At 40.3% G+C, this 23,144-nt stretch overlaps 1 protein-coding gene, 1 long non-coding RNA gene and 1 pseudogene across 10 annotated transcripts in view; 2 read left to right on the top strand and 1 right to left on the bottom strand.

The window, feature by feature from the left end:
• Nhsl1 (NHS like 1) overlaps nucleotides 1-4,282 on the top strand; it is a 230,844-nt gene extending 226,562 nt beyond the window's left edge. For all 9 annotated transcript variants that reach the window (XM_076926937.1, XM_076926941.1, XM_076926938.1 and 6 more), the window contains one exon: nucleotides 1,663-4,282. In XM_076926937.1, the coding sequence (XP_076783052.1) occupies nucleotides 1,663-2,368 (706 nt within the window). In that variant the 3' untranslated portion in view covers nucleotides 2,369-4,282. The remainder of the gene's footprint in view (nucleotides 1-1,662) is intronic.
• Nucleotides 1-23,144, bottom strand: part of LOC143440190 (uncharacterized) — a 52,953-nt gene that overhangs the window by 19,839 nt on the left and 9,970 nt on the right. The window lies entirely within an intron of this gene.
• On the top strand, nucleotides 2,840-16,415 carry LOC143439916 (oxygen-regulated protein 1-like; annotated as a pseudogene).

Here is a 23,144-nt window from a genome sequence, read left to right on the forward strand (position 1 = left end):
GAAAGAAAGAAAGAAAGGAAATGAAAAGAGAAAATGAGAAATGCATCTTTTGAAAGCAAGCAAATAAAGTCCCATTTGTAGAGGTTTATGTTCCTGGACACATAATAAACACTTAATAAATATTTTCTGAATTAAATGAATCCAATTGGAACTTAACTGTCTGGAAATTCTTCTGAGACCTTAATGCCTTTCATTTAGTATGGAATGCACTGAGTTTCTAAATATACAGGAAGCTGTATTTATAATCACAAGCCACATAGATGTGTGTTGCCAAGTTGCTGTGTGTACTAAATACTGTGTCTTAAGGAAACCCAACTGTTGCAGAGCCATGTTATTGCAGATTTTTTTTTCTAAAACTACACCAAAGGGCTCTTCTATATTTTATCTTGGCAACCTTCGGAAGGCATTAAAGAATGTGTGGCTTCTGCTACAGAGACAGTGCTGCCTATTACAGATATAGAAATCATTCAGATTCTGTTATTCTCTGTACACATGGGAGAATTAAAGGCCAAGTAGCCTTAGAAATAGATTGGAAAGAGGCAGCTCAGATACAGAGACAGAGACAGCTCAGATACAGAGACAGATACAGAGACAGCTCAGATACAGAGACAGCTCAGATACAGAGACAGAGACAGGTACAGAGACATCTCAGAGACAGAGACAGCTCAGAGACAGAGACAGATACAGACACAGACAGCCGATTTCTGTTGTGGCACTAATACAGAATTAGCAGATGTAATCAGAGTCCGTCTGAATTCTGGGCCATTTAGAACTTTCATAAGATGATCCAAATAGAAGCATAGCTTTCGAGTTCTATAAAATTGCAAATTAATTCTCTTCAGATTTACAGCCAGATGGAGAGTGTAGAACACCTTGAGGTGTGAAATTTTTATATTTACTGAAGTAATTAGACTTTAAGCCATTGTTAACTATTTAAATGTCATCTTTAGAAACACACACACACAGAAGAGGGTGAATATATATGCAGAGATATCAAAAGTTAAAATTTAGTTCATTTTGTAAGAGGAGCTGCCCCCTGAGAACACTGTTTTAAACTTGCTATCTCTATTCATTCTGTATCTACAATTAAATGCCCTCAATTTCATAGAGCATCCCTATGCCGTTTTGTGTCTCAGCACAATTAAAACATCTTACCACAGGCTTGTGGTCCTTGACTGAAATACCTAAAAGACTGAGAAAAGCAGAGTTACTCTGGTGGGTAGTCAGTGTTAGCAATATAGACTTGTAGTTACGTGGACAGAAGATCTGTCGAGACTGGGTTCTCTCTCTCTCTCTCTCTCTCTCTCTCTCTCTCTCTCTCTCTCTCTGTGTGTGTGTGTGTGTGGTCATTGTCTAGATTTCAGTTTCTTTAATACACAATTAGACTAGACATTTTCTAAACTGTTTTCCAGCTATTCTTATATCATTCATTACTTTCACTGAACATTCAGCAGAACAGCTGAGCAAAAATGCTTTTGCCCACATTCTGCTGTCATGGGAGATCTGGTGCCCTGTCTTTAGAGATGAATAATATCAGAGAAGCTCTTGGGCTCATCTTTAATGATGGTGTGTGTGTTCAGTAAGTGGTCTCAGGAAGATGGCAGATGATTGCAGCAAGTGTTGCCAAGGATTGATCATTATTTTAATTTTGTTTTATTTCAGATCCAAAAGGAAAGTCCTTGGCCGGAAAGACTCAGAAGATGATCACACTCGAAATCACTCTCCTTCCCCGCCTGTGACACCCACGGGTGCTACCCCTAACCTGGCCTCTCCAAAGCAAGTGGGGTCCATCCAGAGAAGCATGAAAAAGAGCACTACCAGCAGTGACAACTTCAAAGCCCTGTTGCTAAAGAAGGGGAGTCGCTCGGACACCAGTGCTCGCATGTCAGCAGCGGAGATGCTCAAGTCCACGGACCCTCGATTCCAGAGATCTAGGTCAGAGCCTTCGCCAGACATCCCAGACAGCCCATCCAGCTGCTCCCCCAACAAGAACAGGAGAGCTCAGGAGGAGTGGGCCAAGAATGAAGGCCTGATGCCTCGGAGTCTGTCCTTTTCAGGTCCTCGGTGCATCCGCAGCAGGACCCCACCTTCTGCAGCCAGCAGCCGGTACAGCATGAGGAACCGCATCCAGAGCAGCCCCATGACAGTCATCTCTGAGGGAGAGGGAGAACCTGCTGAGCCAGGGGACAACAAAGCACACAGAGCCCTGGACACTGCCAGGCAATGCTCTCTAGACAGACTGGCAGGGCAGGAGATGGACCGGAACAGCCTGCTCTGTAGCGAGGAGCCTGCCTCTGTGGATGGGATAGGAAGGGCTGAGGGCAATGGTCCCTCGGAGCAGTGTGGGGGTACTGAACAGAAGAGTTAGTATCAGAACCTGCCTCTCATAAGTGAGGCAGGAACGTGAGCTGTACATCACTCTAGGAAGTCTCTGTGGCCTTTTCCTGGCTTGTGGGGACCCCACTCAGCATTGGTGTTGGGGAGGTCTCAGCCTTGTGGACCTCTTAGGACTCACTTGCCATGTGGCTTAAAAGCAAGTACAAGCTTCAACTTCTGAAAGTGCTTCCTGGGGAAGATGGTTTTGTTTTGTGGTTTTGTTTTTCCCAAAATGCTGGGTGTGTATATATGTGTGAATTTTGAATACTTCATTCTAATAAATACACACACTAATGTTATGTACAGAAATAGGAGAAAAGATCAGAGTTCAGGTAAAGTATGGAGTCCTCTGGGCCAGGGTGGAAACTGCTTTCAAGGCATTGTGGGTATGGGAATGTGTAAATTCACTGAGACTGGAGGCTGTTACTTCTAACAGGTGGTGGGCTGGTTCTAAGAATAGAACATGGAGGTGTGTACACTTACTCTAGCTGAAGACACACGTGGAAACCATAAAGAGGCTGGGAAGTGGCTAAGCAACTCATTGGTTCAGGTACTTTTAGGGGACGGGGGAAGCCTTGCTGCCTCCGCCTCCTCCTGTAAAAATTACACAAATGGAAGTGGCAAGGCTATGTCCGGTGCCTACTGCATACATATCTAGCCCTGATGTCAGAGGCACAGGTAGTTTTTTTGTTTTTTAACGAATTCCCTCCTAAGTTGTTATTGAAGAATGAGACAAGAGAGGCATCATGATAGGAGCCTGAGATGTCTCATGAGAGAAGGGTAGGGGAGTGAATGATACTGCTGGATTTGTTTTCTGCTTATTAAATAAAATATTTTCAGAATTAAATCAGAAAACGTGCACTGTAGAATTATGGGTGAAGCTTTTCTTTTAAAGAGTTGTTTTGTTTTGAAATCAGAGTTTTAACTTCCATGTGACAGTTTGTCACTTGAAATGTGACACTTGCCCTTTGTTCCTTTTGGTTATACCAAAGAAAAATAATCAGGGTCTTTTTCACCCCTGAACTGCTTACAGCAGCATGTTTTACTTTAGAACATTTACCAAAATCTATTCCATATTATCTCACTTTGAAGAAAACAATGACTCTTGTTAGTGAAAGAAATTGATGAAAATTGGTAGGACGTGGCTATGAATTAGCCCTGGGAAATGAGTTTTTAGATTAAAAAGATTTTTTTTTTTTTTTTTTTTTTTTTGCACCGCTCAGTTTGTGTGATTTTATATTTGTTTATGAGTTGAGTTGCTGAGTCTCTTCCAGGTTCCTCCTGTCAGAATTCCAAACTTGCTTTGATTGGGGATTAAAATGTGCAAACATATTTATTTTGATGACATCCTTGTGATCATTATCCACTTCCAGATTCTGTGTATCCGAATAAAGCACACTCTACCTTTTTCTCACAGTGGTTACACTGAGCTTCTAAAGCCGCTATCAGTTGCCATTGACAATGTGTGACAGTACCTGGAAGTTAAAGCACATGAGCCGAGACATTGTAAGGCTTCTTCCACAGAACCTTTGATAGCCATTAGTGATACATCTCCGAGGAGAGAATTTAGCAAACAAAGCATTTCTTGCAGCTACAAATGATGACCTGACATGTGATCACAGAGATTTCTTTTTTAATCTGTTGTGTCATTTTTCAACTGTGTGGGACACACAGATCATTTCTTGTAAATCTTAGAAAGGCCATGTTGACATTTGAATACCTAAAAAAAGATTAGAATGTATATGGATATCAGAAATCTTAAACTTAATATATCAATATTTGCTTGAAGGCAAGATAAGCAGCATTAGAACTAATTATAAAATGATTTTAAATCCCCCATTTAAAGGGTATTTATTAGGTTTTAAGTTTGTTTTCAATAAAACAATTGTAAAGCCAATATTTGAAACTTCTTTGTATGTGCATTTAATTTGTTTAAGCTTTCATAGAACGTTGTATACTGAACATATTTTCTCATACACACCCCCCTTTATTCTTCTCTCCATCTCCAATTAGTTGCCTTTGATCCCTTGGACAGTTTAATTCCTACTTTTCATGTACACATAGTTTCGAATAACCAGAACATTCTACTACTACAGAATTGTTGAGTACATTACTGGATACAAAGTGACCAGCAGTAAAGACCCAGGCCATGTCTTAGGGGTTAGGGGGTTGGGAAAGAAGAAGACCAACATCACAGGCACTTGCTTGTACTTCTAAAAACATAAGGAAAAACATCCAAAGATACCATCTTAAAGTGTGAGTGTGATGGACTGGTCATTTATTTGAGGTGGTATGTGGAGGGTTAGGAGAACATTTGGGAGACGCAGGTAGAAGTTTGTGCTCTCAGCTTTGCTGATCTTTCCTGTGTGAGGACCACTTCTGTTTGTGGGCTGGGTCCTACTCATGGCTTCATGAGAGCAAACTGGGCGGTGCTTTTCATACCCAAGAGCTGGAGAAGCCCTAGGGTTAAACTTGGAAACAGTCTTAACTTTGGCTTTCCATCCTCTGAGAATTTCTGAAGAATTTTAATTAAAACCTGTCACCTTTCATGTGGGGATAAGAATGAATAAATATACATTAAATTTTATAAAATATATATTTATATAATAAAGTTATTTATAATATATATATATTTCCCTCCATATTCATGAGTTCTGTATCCATGAAGCCAACTAACTACAGATCAAAAACTATTTGAAAAAAGGATGGGGTGGGCTTGCCTTTTATGTATGAGGCTCATATTAGACCATTTGTAACTGTTCATTTGAGGAATCACAATGGAAAGAAAAAGGGGCATCTCAGTTTCTCCACTGTCTTCATGAACAGGTGATGCACTACACTCTGTAGCTGTATCCTGGGAGGTACATGGCATATTAGATAAACCCCATTGTTTGTGCATGAGTGTTTGCTCAGCCTACATGGGAATAAACGTTTATATTGATGAGAGTCCATCATTTGCATCTTATGGATGTTGCTAGCTCTGCCAACTTTATAACACGGTGGTTCTTATAGGATCTAAGTAACAACAATTTGGGGCACAATAGCGTGGTCCCATGTTTCCAACTCTCCCAGCATCTTACAGTATTCCAGAAGATATTTGTATGCATGTCTTATATAATTATTATAGTTAGGACTTGCTTTTAGGAACCTGTACTGTAGTTCTCCTATTTCATGCATGAGAGAAACACAGAGACAGACAGAGAGAGACTGAGACAAAAATAGAGAACACCCACATCCAGATGTGCATGCATGTGGAGGTCAGAGGTTTGATGTTGAATTTGATGTTTGAATTGATGTTGAATTTGATGTTCAATTACTCTCTGTCTTATTTTTTGAGAAAGGGTCTCTCATTGCAGCTGGAGCTTGCTTGATGAGGCAAGGCTCTTTGGCTAGTGAACATCAGGGATCTGCTTGTCTCCATGTCCCTGGTCCTGGGATTTTAGGTGCACAGTACCATCCATACCCAGCTTCTTCCATTCGTGTCAGATCTCATGCTTGTGTGGCAAGTGCTTTCTTTACCAGGAGAACCATCTCCCTCCCATGTGATCTCACCACTACACACTAAACCTGGTCTGTTGTTTGTTTTCTTTACCAAAAATACCTCCAATGCCACAGCATCTACCAAACCATATGGTCCAGGTGGCAAAATACTTATTTGGTCGTAGTTAATGATGCTGTAAGTTGCTTTTGGTCATGGTGCTTTATCACAGCAACAGAAAAGTAACAGAAACAAGGAGTTCAAGACCAGCCTGGATTAAAGATCTGATCTTTTAAAAAAAGAAAAAAGTCTCCCGGATCTGAGGCCTGGTGCAGACCCCCACCTGGGGTGCTCCTGTGTGGACACTGGATCCCTCCTGAGACATCCTAGAGGGTCCACTGAACCCAGAGCTATAGGTAAGAACACCCCCCACACTGCCCTATGCCCATAGCTGGGTGCAGGGAGCATTCAGATTCCAGAAAACACCCAAACCCCACCCCTGCGGAATACCACTCCCCTTCTGCCCCTCTCCCAGATCTGAGGCCTGGCACAGAGCCCCAACTGGGCTGCTCCTGTGTGGTCACCGGATCCCAAGACATCCTAGAGGAGACACTGCACCCAGAGCAGTGGACACCTAGCTGGTCTGCTACCTTGGAGACACCATATCCTGAGACATCCTAGAGGTACCACTGTACTCAGGGCAGCTGGAGCTCAGGATTAAAAGATCACAGAGACATCTGGACCCTGAGGAGATCAGACACAAGCAAGATGACTGGAAAGGCAGGCCTCAGTCAGAAACAGTGAGTACAGGTAGCACTAGAGTTAACCAGATGGCGAAAGGCAAGTGCAAGAACATTAGCAGCAGAATCCAAAGTTACATGGCATCATCAAGAACCCAGTTCCCCCATCATAGCAAGCCCTGAACACCCCATCACACCAGAAAAGCAGGATTCAGAATTAAAATCACTTCTCATGACGATGATAGAGGACTTTAAGAAGGACATAAATAATACTCTCAAAGAGTTTAATATGTTTACACAGGTAAACAGGTAGAAGCCCTTAAAGAGAAAACACAAAAATCCTTGAAAGAATAGCAAGAAGACACAACCAAACAGGCGACGGAATTAAACAAAACCATCCAAGATAAAAATGGAAGTAGAAACAATAAAAAAAAAAAATCACAAAGGGAGACTACCCTGGAGATAGAAAACCTAAAAAAAAGATCAGGAGTCATAGACACAAGTATCACCAACAGAATACAAGAGATAGAAGAGCGAATCTCATGTGCAGAAGATACCATGGAAAATATCGACACAACTGTCAAAGAAAATGCAAAATATAAAAAGCTACTAACCCAAACCATACAGGAAATCCTAGACACAATGAGAAGGCCAAACCTAAGGATAATAGGTATAGATGAGGGGGAAGACTCCCACCTTAAAGGACCAGTAAATATCTTCAACAAAATTATAGAGGAAAACTTTCCTAACCTACAGAAAGAGATGTCCATAAATATACAAGAAGCCTACAGAACCCCAAATAGCCTAGACCAGAAAAGAAATACCTCCCGTCACATAATATGAAAACATCAAATGTACAAAACAAAGAAAAAATACTAAAAGCAGTAAGGGAAAAAAGTAAAGTAACATATAAAGGCAGACCTACAAGAATTACACCAGATTTCTCACCAGAGACTATAAAAGCCAGAAGGTCCTGGACTGATATCATACAGACCCTAAGAGAACACAAATGCCAGCTCAGACTACTATACCCAGCAAAACGCTCAATCAATATTCATGGAGAAACCAAGATATTCCATGACAAAACCAAATTTACACAATATCTTACCACAGATCCAGCACTTCAAAGGATAATTGGAGGAAAACTCTAACACAAGGAGGGAAACTACAACCTAGAAAAAGCAAGAAAGTAATCTTCCAACAACCCTACAAGAAGATAGCTACACAAACATAACTCCAATGGCAATAACAAAAATAACAGGAAACAACATTCATTTTTCCTTAATATCTCTTAATATCAATGGACTCAATTCTCCAACAAAAAGACATAGACTATCAGACTGGATACATAAACACAACCCAGCATTTTGCTGCCTGCAGGAAACACACCTCTGTGAAAAAGATACTACCTCAGAGTAAAAGGATGGAAAACAATCTTCCAAGCAAATAGTCCCAAGAAACAAACTGGAGTAGCGATTCTAATATCAAATAAAGTAGATTTTCAACTAAAAGTAATCAAAAAAGATAAGAAAGGGCATTTTATATTCATCAAAGGAAAAATGTACCAAGATGAACTCTCAATTCTGAACATCTATGCCCCAAATGCAAGGGCACCCACATGCATAAAAGAAACTTTACTAACGCTTAAAGCATACATTGCACCTTACACAATAATAGTGGGAGATTTCAACACCCCACTCTCAGCAATGGACAGATCATGGAAACAAAAACTAAACCAAGATACAGTGAAACTAACAGAAGTTATGAATTAATTGGACTTAACTGATATCTATAGAACATTTCATCCTAAAACAAAAGAATATACCGTTTCCTCAGCACCTCATGGTACCTTCTCTAAAATAGACCATATAATTGGTCACAAAACAGGCCTCAACAGATACAAAAAGATTGAAATAATTCCTTGTACTCTATCAGACCACCATGGACTAAGACTCGTCTTTGATATGGACAAAATCAATGGAAAGCCCACATACACGTGGAAACTGAACAATGTTCTACTTAATGATAACTTGGTCAAGGAAGAAATAAAGAAAGAAATTAAAGACTTTTTAGAATTTAATGAATATGAGGACACATCATATCAAAACTTGTGGAACTCCATGAAAGCAGTACTAAGAGGAAAACTCATAGCTCTAAATGCCCACAAAAAGAAATAAATAAACTCAAAGAAAAAAACCACATGATCATCTCACTAGATGCTGAGAAAGCATTTGACAAAATTCAACATCCCTTCATGTGAAAAGTCTTGGAAAGATCAGGAGTTCAAGGCCCATACCTAAACATAATAAAAGCAATATACAACAAGCCAGTAGCCAATATCAAACTAAATGGAGAGAAACTTGAAGCAATCCCACTAAGATCAGGGACTAGACAAGGCTGCCCACTCTCACCCTACCTATTCAATATAATCCTGGAAGTTCTAGCCAGAGCAATTAGACAACAAAATGAAGTCAAAGGGATACAAATAGGAAAGGAAGAAGTCAAAATTTCACTATTTGCAGATGATACGACAGTATACTTAAGTGACTCTAAAATTTCCACCAGACAACTCCTAAATCTGATAAACAACTTCAGCAAAGTGGCTGGATATAAAATCAACTCAAATAAATCAGTTGCCTTCCTATACTCAAAAGATAAACAGGCTGAGAAAGAAATCAGGAAAATGACATTCTTCATAATAGTTACAAACAATAGAAAATACCTTGGAGTGAATGTAACCAAGCAAGTAAAAGATCTGTATGACAAGAACTTCAAAGTCTCTGAAGAAAGAAATAGAAGAAGATCTCAGAAGATAGAAAGATCTCCCATGTTCCTGGATTGGCAGAAATAACTTAGTAAAAATGGCCATCTTGCCAAAAGCAATCTATAGATTCAATGCAATCCCCATCAAAATTCCAAATCAATTATTCATAGAGATAGAAAGAGGAATTTGCAAATTCATTTGGAATAACAAAAACCCTTGATAGCGAGAACTATTCTCAACAATAAAAGTAAGTCTGGGGGAATCACCATTCGTGACCTCAAACTGTACTACAGGGCAATAGTGATAAAAACTGCATGGTATTGGTATAGAGGCAGGCAGGAAGATTAATGGTATAGGATTGAAGATCCAGAAATGAACCCACACACCTATGATCGATCACTTGATCTTTGACAAAGAGCTAAAACCATCCAGTGGAAAAAGGACAGCATTTTCAGCAAATGATGCTGGTCCAACTGGAGGTCAACATGTAGAAGGATGCAAATCAATCCATTCTTATCCCCTTGTACAAAGCTCAAGTCCAAGTGAATAAAAGACCTTCACTTAAAACCAGATACACTGGGGCTGGAGAGATGGCTCAGTGGTTAAGAGCACTGATTGCTCTTCCAGAGGTCCTGTGTTCAATTCCCAGCAACCACATGGTGGCTCAAAACCATCTATAATGAGATCCAATGCCCTCTTCTGATGTGTCTGAAGAGAGCAATAATGTACTCATATACGTAAAATAAATAAATCTTAAAAAAAAGGAAAATTAAAATTATAATTTGATAAAGTCTGGGGTGAAGAAGTATGTGGATAAAAGCCAGATGTATGTGAAGACCCCCAAACTCGGGAGACCCTTAAAAAAAACAAAACAAACAAACAAAAAACCAGATACACTGAAACTAATAGAAGAGAAGGTGGGGAAGACCCTCGAATACCTAGGCACAAGGGGAAAGTTCCTGAACAGAACACCAATGGCTTATGCTCTAAGATCAAGAATTGACAAATGTGACCTCATAAAATTGCAAAGCTTCTGCAAGGCAAAGGACATTGTCAATAAGATAAAACGGCAACCAACAGATTGGGAAAAGATCTTAACCAATCCTACATCAGATAGAGGGCTAATATCCAAGATACAAAGAACTCAAGAAATTATACTCCAGACAACCATTTAACCCTATTGAAAAATGGGGTACAGAGCTAAACAAAGAATTCTCAACAGAGGAAACTCGAATTGCTGAGAAGCCCCTTAAGAAAGGCTCAATATCCTTAGCCATCAGGGAAATGCAAATCAAAACAACCCTGAGATACCACCTCACACCAGTCAGGTTTTGAGATCAAAACCTCAGGTGATAGTAGATGTTGGTGAGGAGAAGAGTGCTCTGACTGCCATACAGGTCCAACAGTTTCTCTACCAGCCTAGCAGGGAGCTCCAGAGCAAAGACTGCTTACTGGAGGAATTCCAGATTGGGCAGAAGTGGATAGGTCTCGCATCACCTCTCTGCTTTGTTACTGGTTGGAAGTTGGCAAGAAAAATATGCTGTTAGTTACCCCTGCCTTACCCAGTGATGAACTACATGCTTCCCAAAAAGATGTGCACTTGTTTTGGTGTCAGAAGTGGTTCTTAGAGGAGTTGACTGCTGGAGACCACCTGTCAATCACCCCCTTCACACCTGGGTAGCTAACGCTTTCTTAAAGATCAGCCTGAGTGTCCTATCTGAAGGTGGTTCTCTGCCACAACTCCACAGAAGTGACGATTTTCTGGTTACAGTAACAAGCAGCAAGTAAGATCAATGGTGGCTTCACATCAGTAACCCCACTTCTCAACCAGGCCACTCATTAGCATCCCAGCTCTGGTAACTGCACCTTCTCAGCTATAACTCAACCCCAAAATGCTTTAGGCAGCCCTTTAATCACTGGACAGTAGGTTTCCTAAAACCCTACATAAGGTCAGCCGCTTTCTTTATCCAGAGAGCTGGTGTTCAAGAAGCCCAGCAGTCCCACCCAGCAAGCAGAATATAAAGCTTTGTGTTGTGGGCACTGAACACAGCCTCTTCCTTTGACCACTGTCACATCTACCCAAGATGTACCCTGTGGCCCCTGGCTTTCCTCATTCTCATCTCTAGGGTCTCTCCTTCAGCAAGACGTGACTATGCTGTGTAACAGCCACCATGCTTCTTTCTCCCAGCTTCATAACATTCCTTTGTGTGTGGGTTCATCTATGTATGGGCACATATGTGTGCGGGAACATGCATGAATATGCTGTGTCCATTTGGAGGTCAGAGAACAACTTTGGCAGTCTGTTTTTCCCTTTTATTGGATATTTTATTTACAGTTTAGATTTCATCCCCTTTCCCCATTACCCCTTTTAGAAAACCCCTATCCCAAGCCCCTTTTCATTTTTGCATTTATACACTTTTTAAAAATGTTAATCAAAGGCTTTATAAGTTTGGTAATGCTCAATCAGAGGTGTAACCCAATACCCAACCTAGATATATCAACTATCTTTGACTGGTGGAGACACGTGAACATCTGCCTCCCTGTCTCCCCACTCTTTCTCTCTCTCATCACCTAGTTTCTCCTCTCCTTCTCCTCTTCCTCCTTACTCCTCTTCTCCCTCTCAGTACTCCTCCCACCTTAGCTCCTCCTACATATCACCCTTCCTGTTAAAACTTTTCTCTCAAAATACAATTAGAGCTTAATTATGCCAATTTGTACCAGTGAGGTACAAGATAGTCCTAATATCCAGTCCATCATTTTGTTGACTAGCCAGAACCTCTGTCATCTCTCCTAATTAAAACACTTAGTTCTGAACCTGGCTTTTTCCTTGGCTTTAGAATGAATGTCAGCTGAAAATCATCTACTGAGATCTTTTCTCTCAAGGTAAATAGCCAGGATTGGCTATGAGACTATAAGTTTTCAACCCCGTCAGAAATCCAGAATGACTGATTTAATTATAATTGTGGGGAGCACAAAGCATAGCCTCTGTTCTTCCGCCTTCTGGCCCAGGATCATCTGACAGACCTTAGTGCTACAGAATTATTAAGGGCTGATTACTCTGTCTAGGCAGATATAATCAGTCGACTATTCTGCAAGTGTGTCCTTTTCTGGACAGTGATTTGTCTGTAGATGGAAAGAGGCAATTCTTGTCTAGTGGCTGTCTCACCACAACTGGAGTAACTCCAAAGATGCTCAATTTCTTCTTAGAATTCAATACAGGAAGCTGTCAGGAGCAGACAGTTCTCTAATCAAAATGAACATTAATACAGAAATGTTTGTCACATCAATTCTGTGGACTTCTGATGTTTTGAAAACCAACTATTTATGTAAGGTAATCTGGACTGTTGTCTGTTAACTCCACTCAGCTATTTCTAAATAAAGCATAGAAAACACCCAAACATTAAACTCCAAGCCATGAATTTGCTGTAGTCCCTTAACTCACAGGCTGACCATCTCAAATCTGTTTTAAAAAGTTAAAGAAGGACTGGGTCTAAGCCTTGTATTCCTAAATGTGTTATACTGGTACAATGCCTATGAGAGTAACAATATTCATCTCACTTTTATATCAATAAGAAGCTCGTACCAATGAAAACCTTAAAATTTGTAATCAAAGTAAATTGGTGCCATTTAAGAAATTATACCTCTGAGGTCCTGGAATTCCATCTGGATGCAGTGAAGACACAGCATCAGAGGCTTATCAATTTACTTTCCCCCCACCCCTCTTCTAATATGTCAACGCCCATAATCAGCTTGAAGAAGCTAATGAAGAGTCAGCGCCCCTATTCCCTGGGCTTGGGGACTAAGGTGGTAAATGTTGGGCTATTTTTCTAGGGAAAAGTAGTGGTTTTGTTGGAACAGAGAGGATTAGCTAGGATTTATTACATAGCCATAACCTATTGGTAGAAATCTGTACAATTATTATCAGCAGTTGCTCTATAATCACACATATGCACCTCAGCTCCTGAAAGACTTTGATCCTCAGGCCAGTTTGTATGCTTTTACACTCTAGAACCACAAGGTGGCGGGGGCAAGCAAGCAAGATTCTACAGAAGTCTATGCAGGTAATTAAGGGCAATGAGGGACTGTTTCAGCTGCTCTCCAGGTCATCCTGTTCAAGGCAGCAAGTGAAGCCATGCTTGGTAGACAGAGGAGGCAGTGCTTTAAGTGACTCACTAAATAAACCAATATCTAGTAAATTGTTTTTTCTACCTTATTCTTCTTCACAAATAGAAATCTCTGTCACAACACCATGGGAATAAGGTCTTCATTCAGTTATATGCCATGATTATCTTTTTGAAAAAAGATTTTATTTATTTTATGTAAATACACTGGTGCTGTCTTCAGATGCACCAGATTGGATATCATTACAGATGGTTGTGAGCCACCCTGTGGTTTCTGGGAGTTGGACTCAGGACCTCTGAAAGAGCAGTCAGTGCTCTTCTTAACTGGTGAGCCATTTTGCCAACCCCACGATTATCTATCTATCTATCTATCTATCTATCTATCTATCTATCTATCTATCTATCTATCCATCCATCCATCCATCTATCCACACATATGTCACTGTTACACAGGGCTCTGTTATATTGACATATACACTATAAGTTATTTAATTATTTTTTTAAGTGTCAGTATGCTATTCTAAAGTTGTAATTGTAAACATCCTTATTCTCCTCCCTACCCACAGCTGAGAACCCAATTCAGGGACTTGAGCTAGGCAAGCTGTTCTCCCATTGAACTCAGTCTCCCAGTCTCACTCATTTTTGGTTTATTGTGGTGTCTTAAGATTGTCTACCAAATCTGGCAGGCCGCTTAATAAATATAATCCTAGAACTATTCTGCATGTCTTCAGCTATAATTAGCAAGCATTAACATTATTACATAGTCTCAGTGGTACAACTACAGAACACTGTAGAAATAAGCCATTTTCTCTCCTCTTTAGGTCTCATCCAAAATGAGTGAGACATCTTCCACTAGTTTCTCCATGATTCATCTGCCTTCTTCTGAAGGTCAAGTTTTTTCTGTCATTCAAATGTCACTCATCCCATAGTGGCTAAACGTATCTGTTTTTATAAGAGCGGAGACCCCCAGTTTGGTGGTGTTAGGGTGGCGGTCAACCCTCGTTCCTTTAAGACTTTTGACTCTCTGCTGGACAACTTATCCATGAAGGTGCCCCTGCTCTTTGGGGTGAGGAATATCAGCATGCCTCGTGGACCGCACAACATCACCAGGCTGGAGGAGCTAGAGGATGGCAAGTCTTACAGATGCTCTCACAATAAGAAGGTGATTCCAGTTGACCTGGACAAGGCTTGCCGCCGCGCTCGACCCTGGCTCAGTAGTTGTTCTCTAAGCACACATGTGCAGCTCCGCTCTGCTGCTGCTACCATGTCCACCACAGCTCCCGGGATGCTCCGCGTCCCAAGGAGGCTAGTGGTCTTCCGGAATGGTGACCCAAAGACCAGGCATGTGGTCCTTCTTAGCTGGAGGATCACTCAGAGCTTCAAAGCCTTTCTACAGTACCTGACGGAGGCCATGCAGTGTCCTGTGACCAAGCTGTATACCACAGATGGAAAAAAAGTGAGTATACTGGTGTCTCTAAGTTCTCTCTCTTGTGTGTGTGCGCGCGTATGTATATATGTACACATATGCCTGTGCATCTGCGTATTCATGTAGGTATGTTCCAGTAGTCTTTTTCTTCCTGTCTGAATCTGACATGTTATTGGGTTGGAAGGTGTCTCCTTTCTCCCTGGTTTCTTTGAATACTGACTTAAAATGCTTTGTTCAAGAATACAAGTTTTCACAGTATTTCTTAAAGGAGAGTGACCAAAAGTAGTGGTTTTCTATCTAGAAAAAGCATTTTTCTAGTACCTGGAAAAAGCATCCCCCCACCCCCACCCTCCAGGTCTGCAGCTATACAGCTAGTACGTATACAAGAGATCACCTTCAAGACTTGCATGCTATTCTTTCCATCAGGCGTTTTTCCAGTTGGCTCTGGATTCACAGGCACTTGGCTGTAACTGTAGACTTTAGTGGGGGAATACCACATAGCTTTTAAAGATTCCTTAAATTATGCCAGAAAGCTATCTTGCCACTTTCTATCTAACATGCAGGATCAATAGTGTCTCTGGGTTTGTTTACAGCTATTCCCCCAACCTGACTAGATTATTTTGTGTATATGATTGGCATCTAAGAAAACGCATGGTGATTCTTTCTTTCAAACCTGGGAGGCTGTCAAGTTGAGCTATTTAAAGATATAATTATATCATATGAAAAGATTCGTACTTGCTCAGCGACTCTGGTTTCTTCTAGGTTCCTAATCTCCAGGCAGTGTTACTGATCTCCGGAGCTGTGGTTGCAGCCGGAAGGGAGCCATTTAAACCAGGGAAGTATGATACCCCAAAATACTTGCTTCCTGCCAAGTTACCAGGGACCTCTCATCGTGTGCATCAGAACAGAAAAGACAAGATAGAAAAAAGAAAGAGTAAGCCACTTATAAATAGACCTTGTATTTTAGCTCTGAAACATTTTTTTGTTTTACCAATAAAAATTATATTTAATGAACCAGGTTCATTCACCAAAAGACAAAGATATGAGATTAAAAGTATTACAAAATGAAATTGGCTAATTTATAGTTGGAAATAGTCACAGAGGTTATCTCGTGACTTTTTGAAAGACTTTTCCAAAATAATTAATGATACACATTTTTACATGGATGATGTATATACTTTTTATTTTTTAAAAAACAAAGTCTGAGAATTTCTTGTTTCAGGAAGAGTTTTGCAGACTTGTGTGTGACATCTCTGGTAGTTGTAGACTTTTTTTCTGAATGAGTATTCCTAGCTGAGCACAGCAAATCAGTGGTTTATATATTAAGAAAAAAAATCTAGCTATATGCTCTCCCCTCTGAAGGTAGTCTTGTAAAATTATTAATCATGATTCAGAAACATTTCTTGATCAAAATAAAGAGGTCCATGTAGCCATTTTATGTTAGTAACAATAACCTAAATTGTGAGAATTTTATGATTTAATGAACAGTGTATTATTGTTCTTAGGATAGGGGAGAAAGAGGGTGTCTTGAGGCTCACGAGTATGAGAGAGGTTAAAACCATCACTCACTGGACTCATTATTTCTACGGAAACGTAAATTCTGTGCCAGTGTGCTGATTGCCATTTATACCTGAATTTGAACTTTCAGTCTTTTTAGACTTGAAATAATCCTTATTTTACAAAGTAGTATTCCTGTTCTTATTTCTAATAAGGCTGAAATAATTTATTGTTTTCATCTAATTATTTCAGAAACATACCCCCTTCTTTCCAACACTCCTATTTTGTAGGTATTAACTGTCAAATATATATTATGCATATAGTAGTTCTGTTTTACCTTGGCCATGTTCTTAAGTTGCTTACTCTTTTCATGTCTGTTATCAGCTACTTATTATGAGTTTTGATAGAGCTTTGTTAAGTTTTAATTCAAAAAGTTAAAAATGAGACACTTTTATTTACCAAAAATTATGAAAGTATTTTTAGGTTTCGCTCTAAGGCAGTTACTTTAGAAGATGTGTGGAAATCCATAATAACTACTAGGAGGGGACCTGTTACGTTCAGAAGCACGCCGCCAAAGTTAACAACAGAAACCTCACACTGAAAGCAACACTGGGCTGTGTCTAACTCAGCTGCTCTTTATGTTTATATTAAATTAACTGTATCAATTACTCAAATAAAAAAATAAATATTATTTTATTAATCAAGCATTAAAGATGTTTCCATTTTCATAAAGCTTCCAAGGGCTCTCTCATATACACTCAGATGGAACCGCACCATTTACTGCTCTTTTGTGCCTTTCTTGCATAGATATATGGGACTTTATTAGATTCCAGCTTTGGTACTGGTAAGCATAGAAAACAAAAACACATAAAAATTTTTATCCATATAATATAATCATCACACAGTTTGTACTTTATATATTTCTTATTATCATTCCCTTATAAAATTGTGAAAATTAAAATTCTGTGAATGTCTCCACTAAAGTATGGTTAGTTTACTTTTTAATAGTAGTTTGAAAAAAAATAAAATCCTCAGAAAGTGCAGTAACATTTCCAAATAACCACTGACTACATACAGTTTAGAAATATACATATAACATTTTATTGTAAAATACAGAGAAATGGCATTTTGTACTAATTTTCCTTTTTCTTCTTTCTTTGCTGCTTCCTCCTTGGGATATTTACAGCTTTTCTGCTGACCCGACCCTTGCCTTGGTTATTTGTGGGCACAAGGAGGACCTCAACCTGAAAGAAGAACGAGCAAGAGAGAGAAAGGACTCAAGGAAGCAATTGCTTGTCAAGAGTCGTGTATTTGGGCACAAAGCACATTTTTATACCACAGTTTGTAAAGGGAGGGGTGAGGAGATCCAGGTGGTGGGAAAGTACAGAATCTTCTCAGCCTGTGCACTGAAACAATGTGTGGCATCCTGGGAGCTGTGGTGGACATGGTAGCAGCAGCAGAGCGGAGCTGCACATGTGTGCTTAGAGAACAACTACTGAGCCAGGGTCAAGCGAGGCGGCAAGCCTTGTCCAGGTCAACTGGAATCACCTTCTTATTGTGAGAGCATATGTAAGACTTGCCATCCTCTAGCTCCTCCAGCCTGGTGATGTTGTGCGGTCCACGAGGCATGCTGATATTCCTCACCCCAAAGAGCAGGGGCACCTTCATGGATAAGTTGTCCAGCAGAGAGTCAAAAGTCTTAAAGGAACGAGGGTTGACCGCCACCCTAACACTACCAAACTGGGGGTCTCCACGCTTATAAAAACAGATACGTTTAGCCACTATGGGATGAGTGACATTTGAATGACAGAAAAAACTTGACCTTCAGAAGAAGGCAGATGAATCATGGAGAAACTAGTGGAAGATGTCTCACTCATTTTGGATGAGACCTAAAGAGGAGAGAAAATGGCTTATTTCTACAGTGTTCTGTAGTTGTACCACTGAGACTGTGTAATAATGTTAATGCTTGCTAATTATAGCTGAAGACATGCAGAATAGTTCTAGGATTATATTTATTAAGTGGCCTGCCAAATTTGGTAGACAATCTTAAGACACCACAATAAACCAAAAATGAGTGAGACTGGGAGACTGAGTTCAATGGGAGAACAGCTTGCCTAGCTCAAGTCCCTGAATTGGGTTCTCAGCTGTGGGTAGGGAGGAGAATAAGGATGTTTACAATAAAAACTTTAGAATAGCATACTGACACTTAAAAAAATAATTAAATAACTTATAGTGTATATGTCAATACAACAGAGCCCTGTGTAACAGTGACATATGTGGATGGATGGATAGATAGATAGATAGATAGATACATAGATAGATAGATAGATAGACAGATAGATAGATAGATAATCGTGGGGTTGGCAAAATGGCTCACCAGTTAAGAAGAGCACTGACTGCTCTTTCAGAGGTCCTGAGTCCAACTCCCAGAAACCACAGGGTGGCTCATAACCATCTGTAATGATATCCAATCTGGTGCATCTGAAGACAGCACCAGTGTATTTACATAAAATAAAATCTTTTTTCAAAAAGATAATCACGGCATATAACTGAATGAAGACCTTATTCCCACAGTGTTGTGACAGAGATTTCTATTTGTGAAGAAGAATAAGGTAGAAAAAACAATTTACTAGATATTGGTTTATTTAGTGAGTCACTTAAAGCACTGCCTCCTCTGTCTACCAAGCATGGCTTCACTTGCTGCCTTGAACAGGATGACCTGGAGAGCAGCTGAAACAGTCCCTCATTGCCCTTAATTACCTGCATAGACTTCTGTAGAATCTTGCTTGCTTGCCCCCGCCACCTTGTGGTTCTAGAGTGTAAAAGCATACAAACTGGCCTGAGGATCAAAGTCTTTCAGGAGCTGAGGTGCATATGTGTGATTATAGAGCAACTGCTGATAATAATTGTACAGATTTCTACCAATAGGTTATGGCTATGTAATAAATCCTAGCTAATCCTCTCTGTTCCAACAAAACCACTACTTTTCCCTAGAAAAATAGCCCAACATTTACCACCTTAGTCCCCAAGCCCAGGGAATAGGGGCGCTGACTCTTCATTAGCTTCTTCAAGCTGATTATGGGCGTTGACATATTAGAAGAGGGGTGGGGGGAAAGTAAATTGATAAGCCTCTGATGCTGTGTCTTCACTGCATCCAGATGGAATTCCAGGACCTCAGAGGTATAATTTCTTAAATGGCACCAATTTACTTTGATTACAAATTTTAAGGTTTTCATTGGTACGAGCTTCTTATTGATATAAAAGTGAGATGAATATTGTTACTCTCATAGGCATTGTACCAGTATAACACATTTAGGAATACAAGGCTTAGACCCAGTCCTTCTTTAACTTTTTAAAACAGATTTGAGATGGTCAGCCTGTGAGTTAAGGGACTACAGCAAATTCATGGCTTGGAGTTTAATGTTTGGGTGTTTTCTATGCTTTATTTAGAAATAGCTGAGTGGAGTTAACAGACAACAGTCCAGATTACCTTACATAAATAGTTGGTTTTCAAAACATCAGAAGTCCACAGAATTGATGTGACAAACATTTCTGTATTAATGTTCATTTTGATTAGAGAACTGTCTGCTCCTGACAGCTTCCTGTATTGAATTCTAAGAAGAAATTGAGCATCTTTGGAGTTACTCCAGTTGTGGTGAGACAGCCACTAGACAAGAATTGCCTCTTTCCATCTACAGACAAATCACTGTCCAGAAAAGGACACACTTGCAGAATAGTCGACTGATTATATCTGCCTAGACAGAGTAATCAGCCCTTAATAATTCTGTAGCACTAAGGTCTGTCAGATGATCCTGGGCCAGAAGGCGGAAGAACAGAGGCTATGCTTTGTGCTCCCCACAATTATAATTAAATCAGTCATTCTGGATTTCTGACGGGGTTGAAAACTTATAGTCTCATAGCCAATCCTGGCTATTTACCTTGAGAGAAAAGATCTCAGTAGATGATTTTCAGCTGACATTCATTCTAAAGCCAAGGAAAAAGCCAGGTTCAGAACTAAGTGTTTTAATTAGGAGAGATGACAGAGGTTCTGGCTAGTCAACAAAATGATGGACTGGATATTAGGACTATCTTGTACCTCACTGGTACAAATTGGCATAATTAAGCTCTAATTGTATTTTGAGAGAAAAGTTTTAACAGGAAGGGTGATATGTAGGAGGAGCTAAGGTGGGAGGAGTACTGAGAGGGAGAAGAGGAGTAAGGAGGAAGAGGAGAAGGAGAGGAGAAACTAGGTGATGAGAGAGAGAAAGAGTGGGGAGACAGGGAGGCAGATGTTCACGTGTCTCCACCAGTCAAAGATAGTTGATATATCTAGGTTGGGTATTGGGTTACACCTCTGATTGAGCATTACCAAACTTATAAAGCCTTTGATTAACATTTTTAAAAAGTGTATAAATGCAAAAATGAAAAGGGGCTTGGGATAGGGGTTTTCTAAAAGGGGTAATGGGGAAAGGGGATGAAATCTAAACTGTAAATAAAATATCCAATAAAAAAATGAAAATAGAGCAGCTGCTGAGCCAGAGAGAGTGCAGGCAAGCCTTATCCAGGTCAACTGGAGCACCTTTCTATTGTGAGTACAGGTAAGACTCACCATCCTCTGGCTTTGGTTCACCAGTGACATCTCCCCTGTTCTACTCTCATTGGTGTCAACTTGCTTATTACAGAAAGATTCCCACAGCATTTCTGGAAACCTCCAATCCAGATCTCCTTCAACATGACCTCAGTTGGTTCAGGGAGGCTGCTGCTCTGGGACTTCTCAGCCCACTGAAGGCTCTAGAACTGAGAGATGCACACTCCGGAAGGGATTGCAGGGTGTTCTTCCAGTAGCCAAGAGGACTGCGAAGCCCAGAATCAGAGTTTCTGAATATACTAAGATGAGGCTGTGCTGGAATGTCTAGACTGGGTAGGTCCCCGGGAGACAGGCAGGAATTTCTAGCACACATTGGATTCCCTTCAAAAAACAGAATGTGAAGCCTTTATGGTATACCAAGATGGCATTTGTATCCAAGAAAAAGATAGACTGGTGTCCTAAGAAATAGACTAGGAATTTTAAAATTGGAATGTGGGAATGTGGGGCTGGAGAGATGACTCAGGGGTTAAAAGCACTGGCTGTTCTTCTAGAGGACCTGGGTTCAATTCCCAACACCCATGGGGCAACTCACAACTGTGTGTAAATCCAGTTTACAGGACACCCTTACATGGAATATGTGTAGGCACATAAAATAAAAATAAATAAAATATTTTTGAAAAGTAAAATGAGAATGTATAACTTCTGACTGGGTGGTGAATGAGCATGTGATTTCTTGTACTGGTTTCATAGCTCTCAGTATAGGTTCTGATTGGGCCCCAACCTGCAGTTCTGCTGAGGCTGTTTTACATAAATGGGCATTCATTTTCCGTAACAGGAGATGACTGAACATGAGGATACACATGTGGCCATAAGGTAAGACTTTTTAAGTCGATTAAAGGCAACTTGTCAGCCAGGCACTTGTTTGAGGGAGAAGCCAATATTTTCAGCCCCATGCTATGCACCACAGGGGGATAGATGTGTATAAACTCCACCAGCTCCTGGTTATGGAATATTTCTCATCATGGGGTCTGCACCATACCAATGTGATACCCACACAGTCTCACAGACTATCAAACCTGAAGAACCAAAAAAGCACACACCCCTACCCTGTGGCTTCCATAGAAGATGAAACCTGGCTTGAATTTCTGGTGCTACTATGGAACCAAGGCAATCTTAAGATGACCTGGTCTCACCCCCTCAGAGGCCATGCTCATTAACCTTGCTCAGCCTACCATGTATTCCAAACTCCAGCTGGCTGTGTTCCAGGGAAGAACTTATTCTGAAGTACCAACTAAGGAAAATGTCAGGTCCTCCCCTAATTTATCACATTCCCAAAAGATATGTTCACATTCCTAGTGTTCCCAGAATTTCCTCATGAAAGTCAGAAGAAAAAACAAAAGCAACTGACGAAGGGACTGTTGAAAATCAGGAGGGCTGGCCAAGTACCACAGATAGAAAAATAATACCAGAGATGACAGCTTCCAGCTTAGTCCAGCAAGCGCGTATAGCATACATCTTGGGAAAACTAACCTAGGAGAACTGTTGAAAAGATCTTTGCTGGTCTAAGGTTGCCAACACTGACCCAACAAGCTAGCAATGCCTGTCTGCAGTGGACCTGAAACAATCACAAGCAGGGACCCAAGCCCTACCTTGCTGATGTAAAATTGGAGGTCCTGTCCATTTGAATATTAGAAGAGGACTTTACTGGCATTCAGTTCAGCAGGGAACATTGATTCTTGCTAGTTACACTGCGCATCTTTTCAGACTGGGTAGAAACTTCTTCTACTCACACAGAGAATTAACTTGGAACTTGCACATCTGGTACCATCTTCAGGCCAAGTTAAGAAAATGAATAAAACTTGTAAATGACAGTGGCCAAGAAGCAGGCCTCCCTTGACCTTGACCAGTAATTCTGCTATTTTTATATTTCAGTTTAGTGTAAATCCTGTAAATAATCATCTTTTGAGATACTGTTTGGCTGCCCACCTCCAAAGGACCCAAGGTTCCTTCAGGTGTCAGAACATATAGCCAGTTCTTGAAAAATCTGACTGGCATGCCAGAGAAAATTGCTTAAAGTTACAGATATCAATCCATAGGTACACTAGACCCACACCAAGGTTACAGTGGACTAAAGCCATGGTTGGACTATGCGAG

Source organism: Arvicanthis niloticus, chromosome 28, assembly GCF_011762505.2.
Source record: "Arvicanthis niloticus isolate mArvNil1 chromosome 28, mArvNil1.pat.X, whole genome shotgun sequence".
Taxonomy (NCBI): domain Eukaryota; kingdom Metazoa; phylum Chordata; class Mammalia; order Rodentia; family Muridae; genus Arvicanthis; species Arvicanthis niloticus.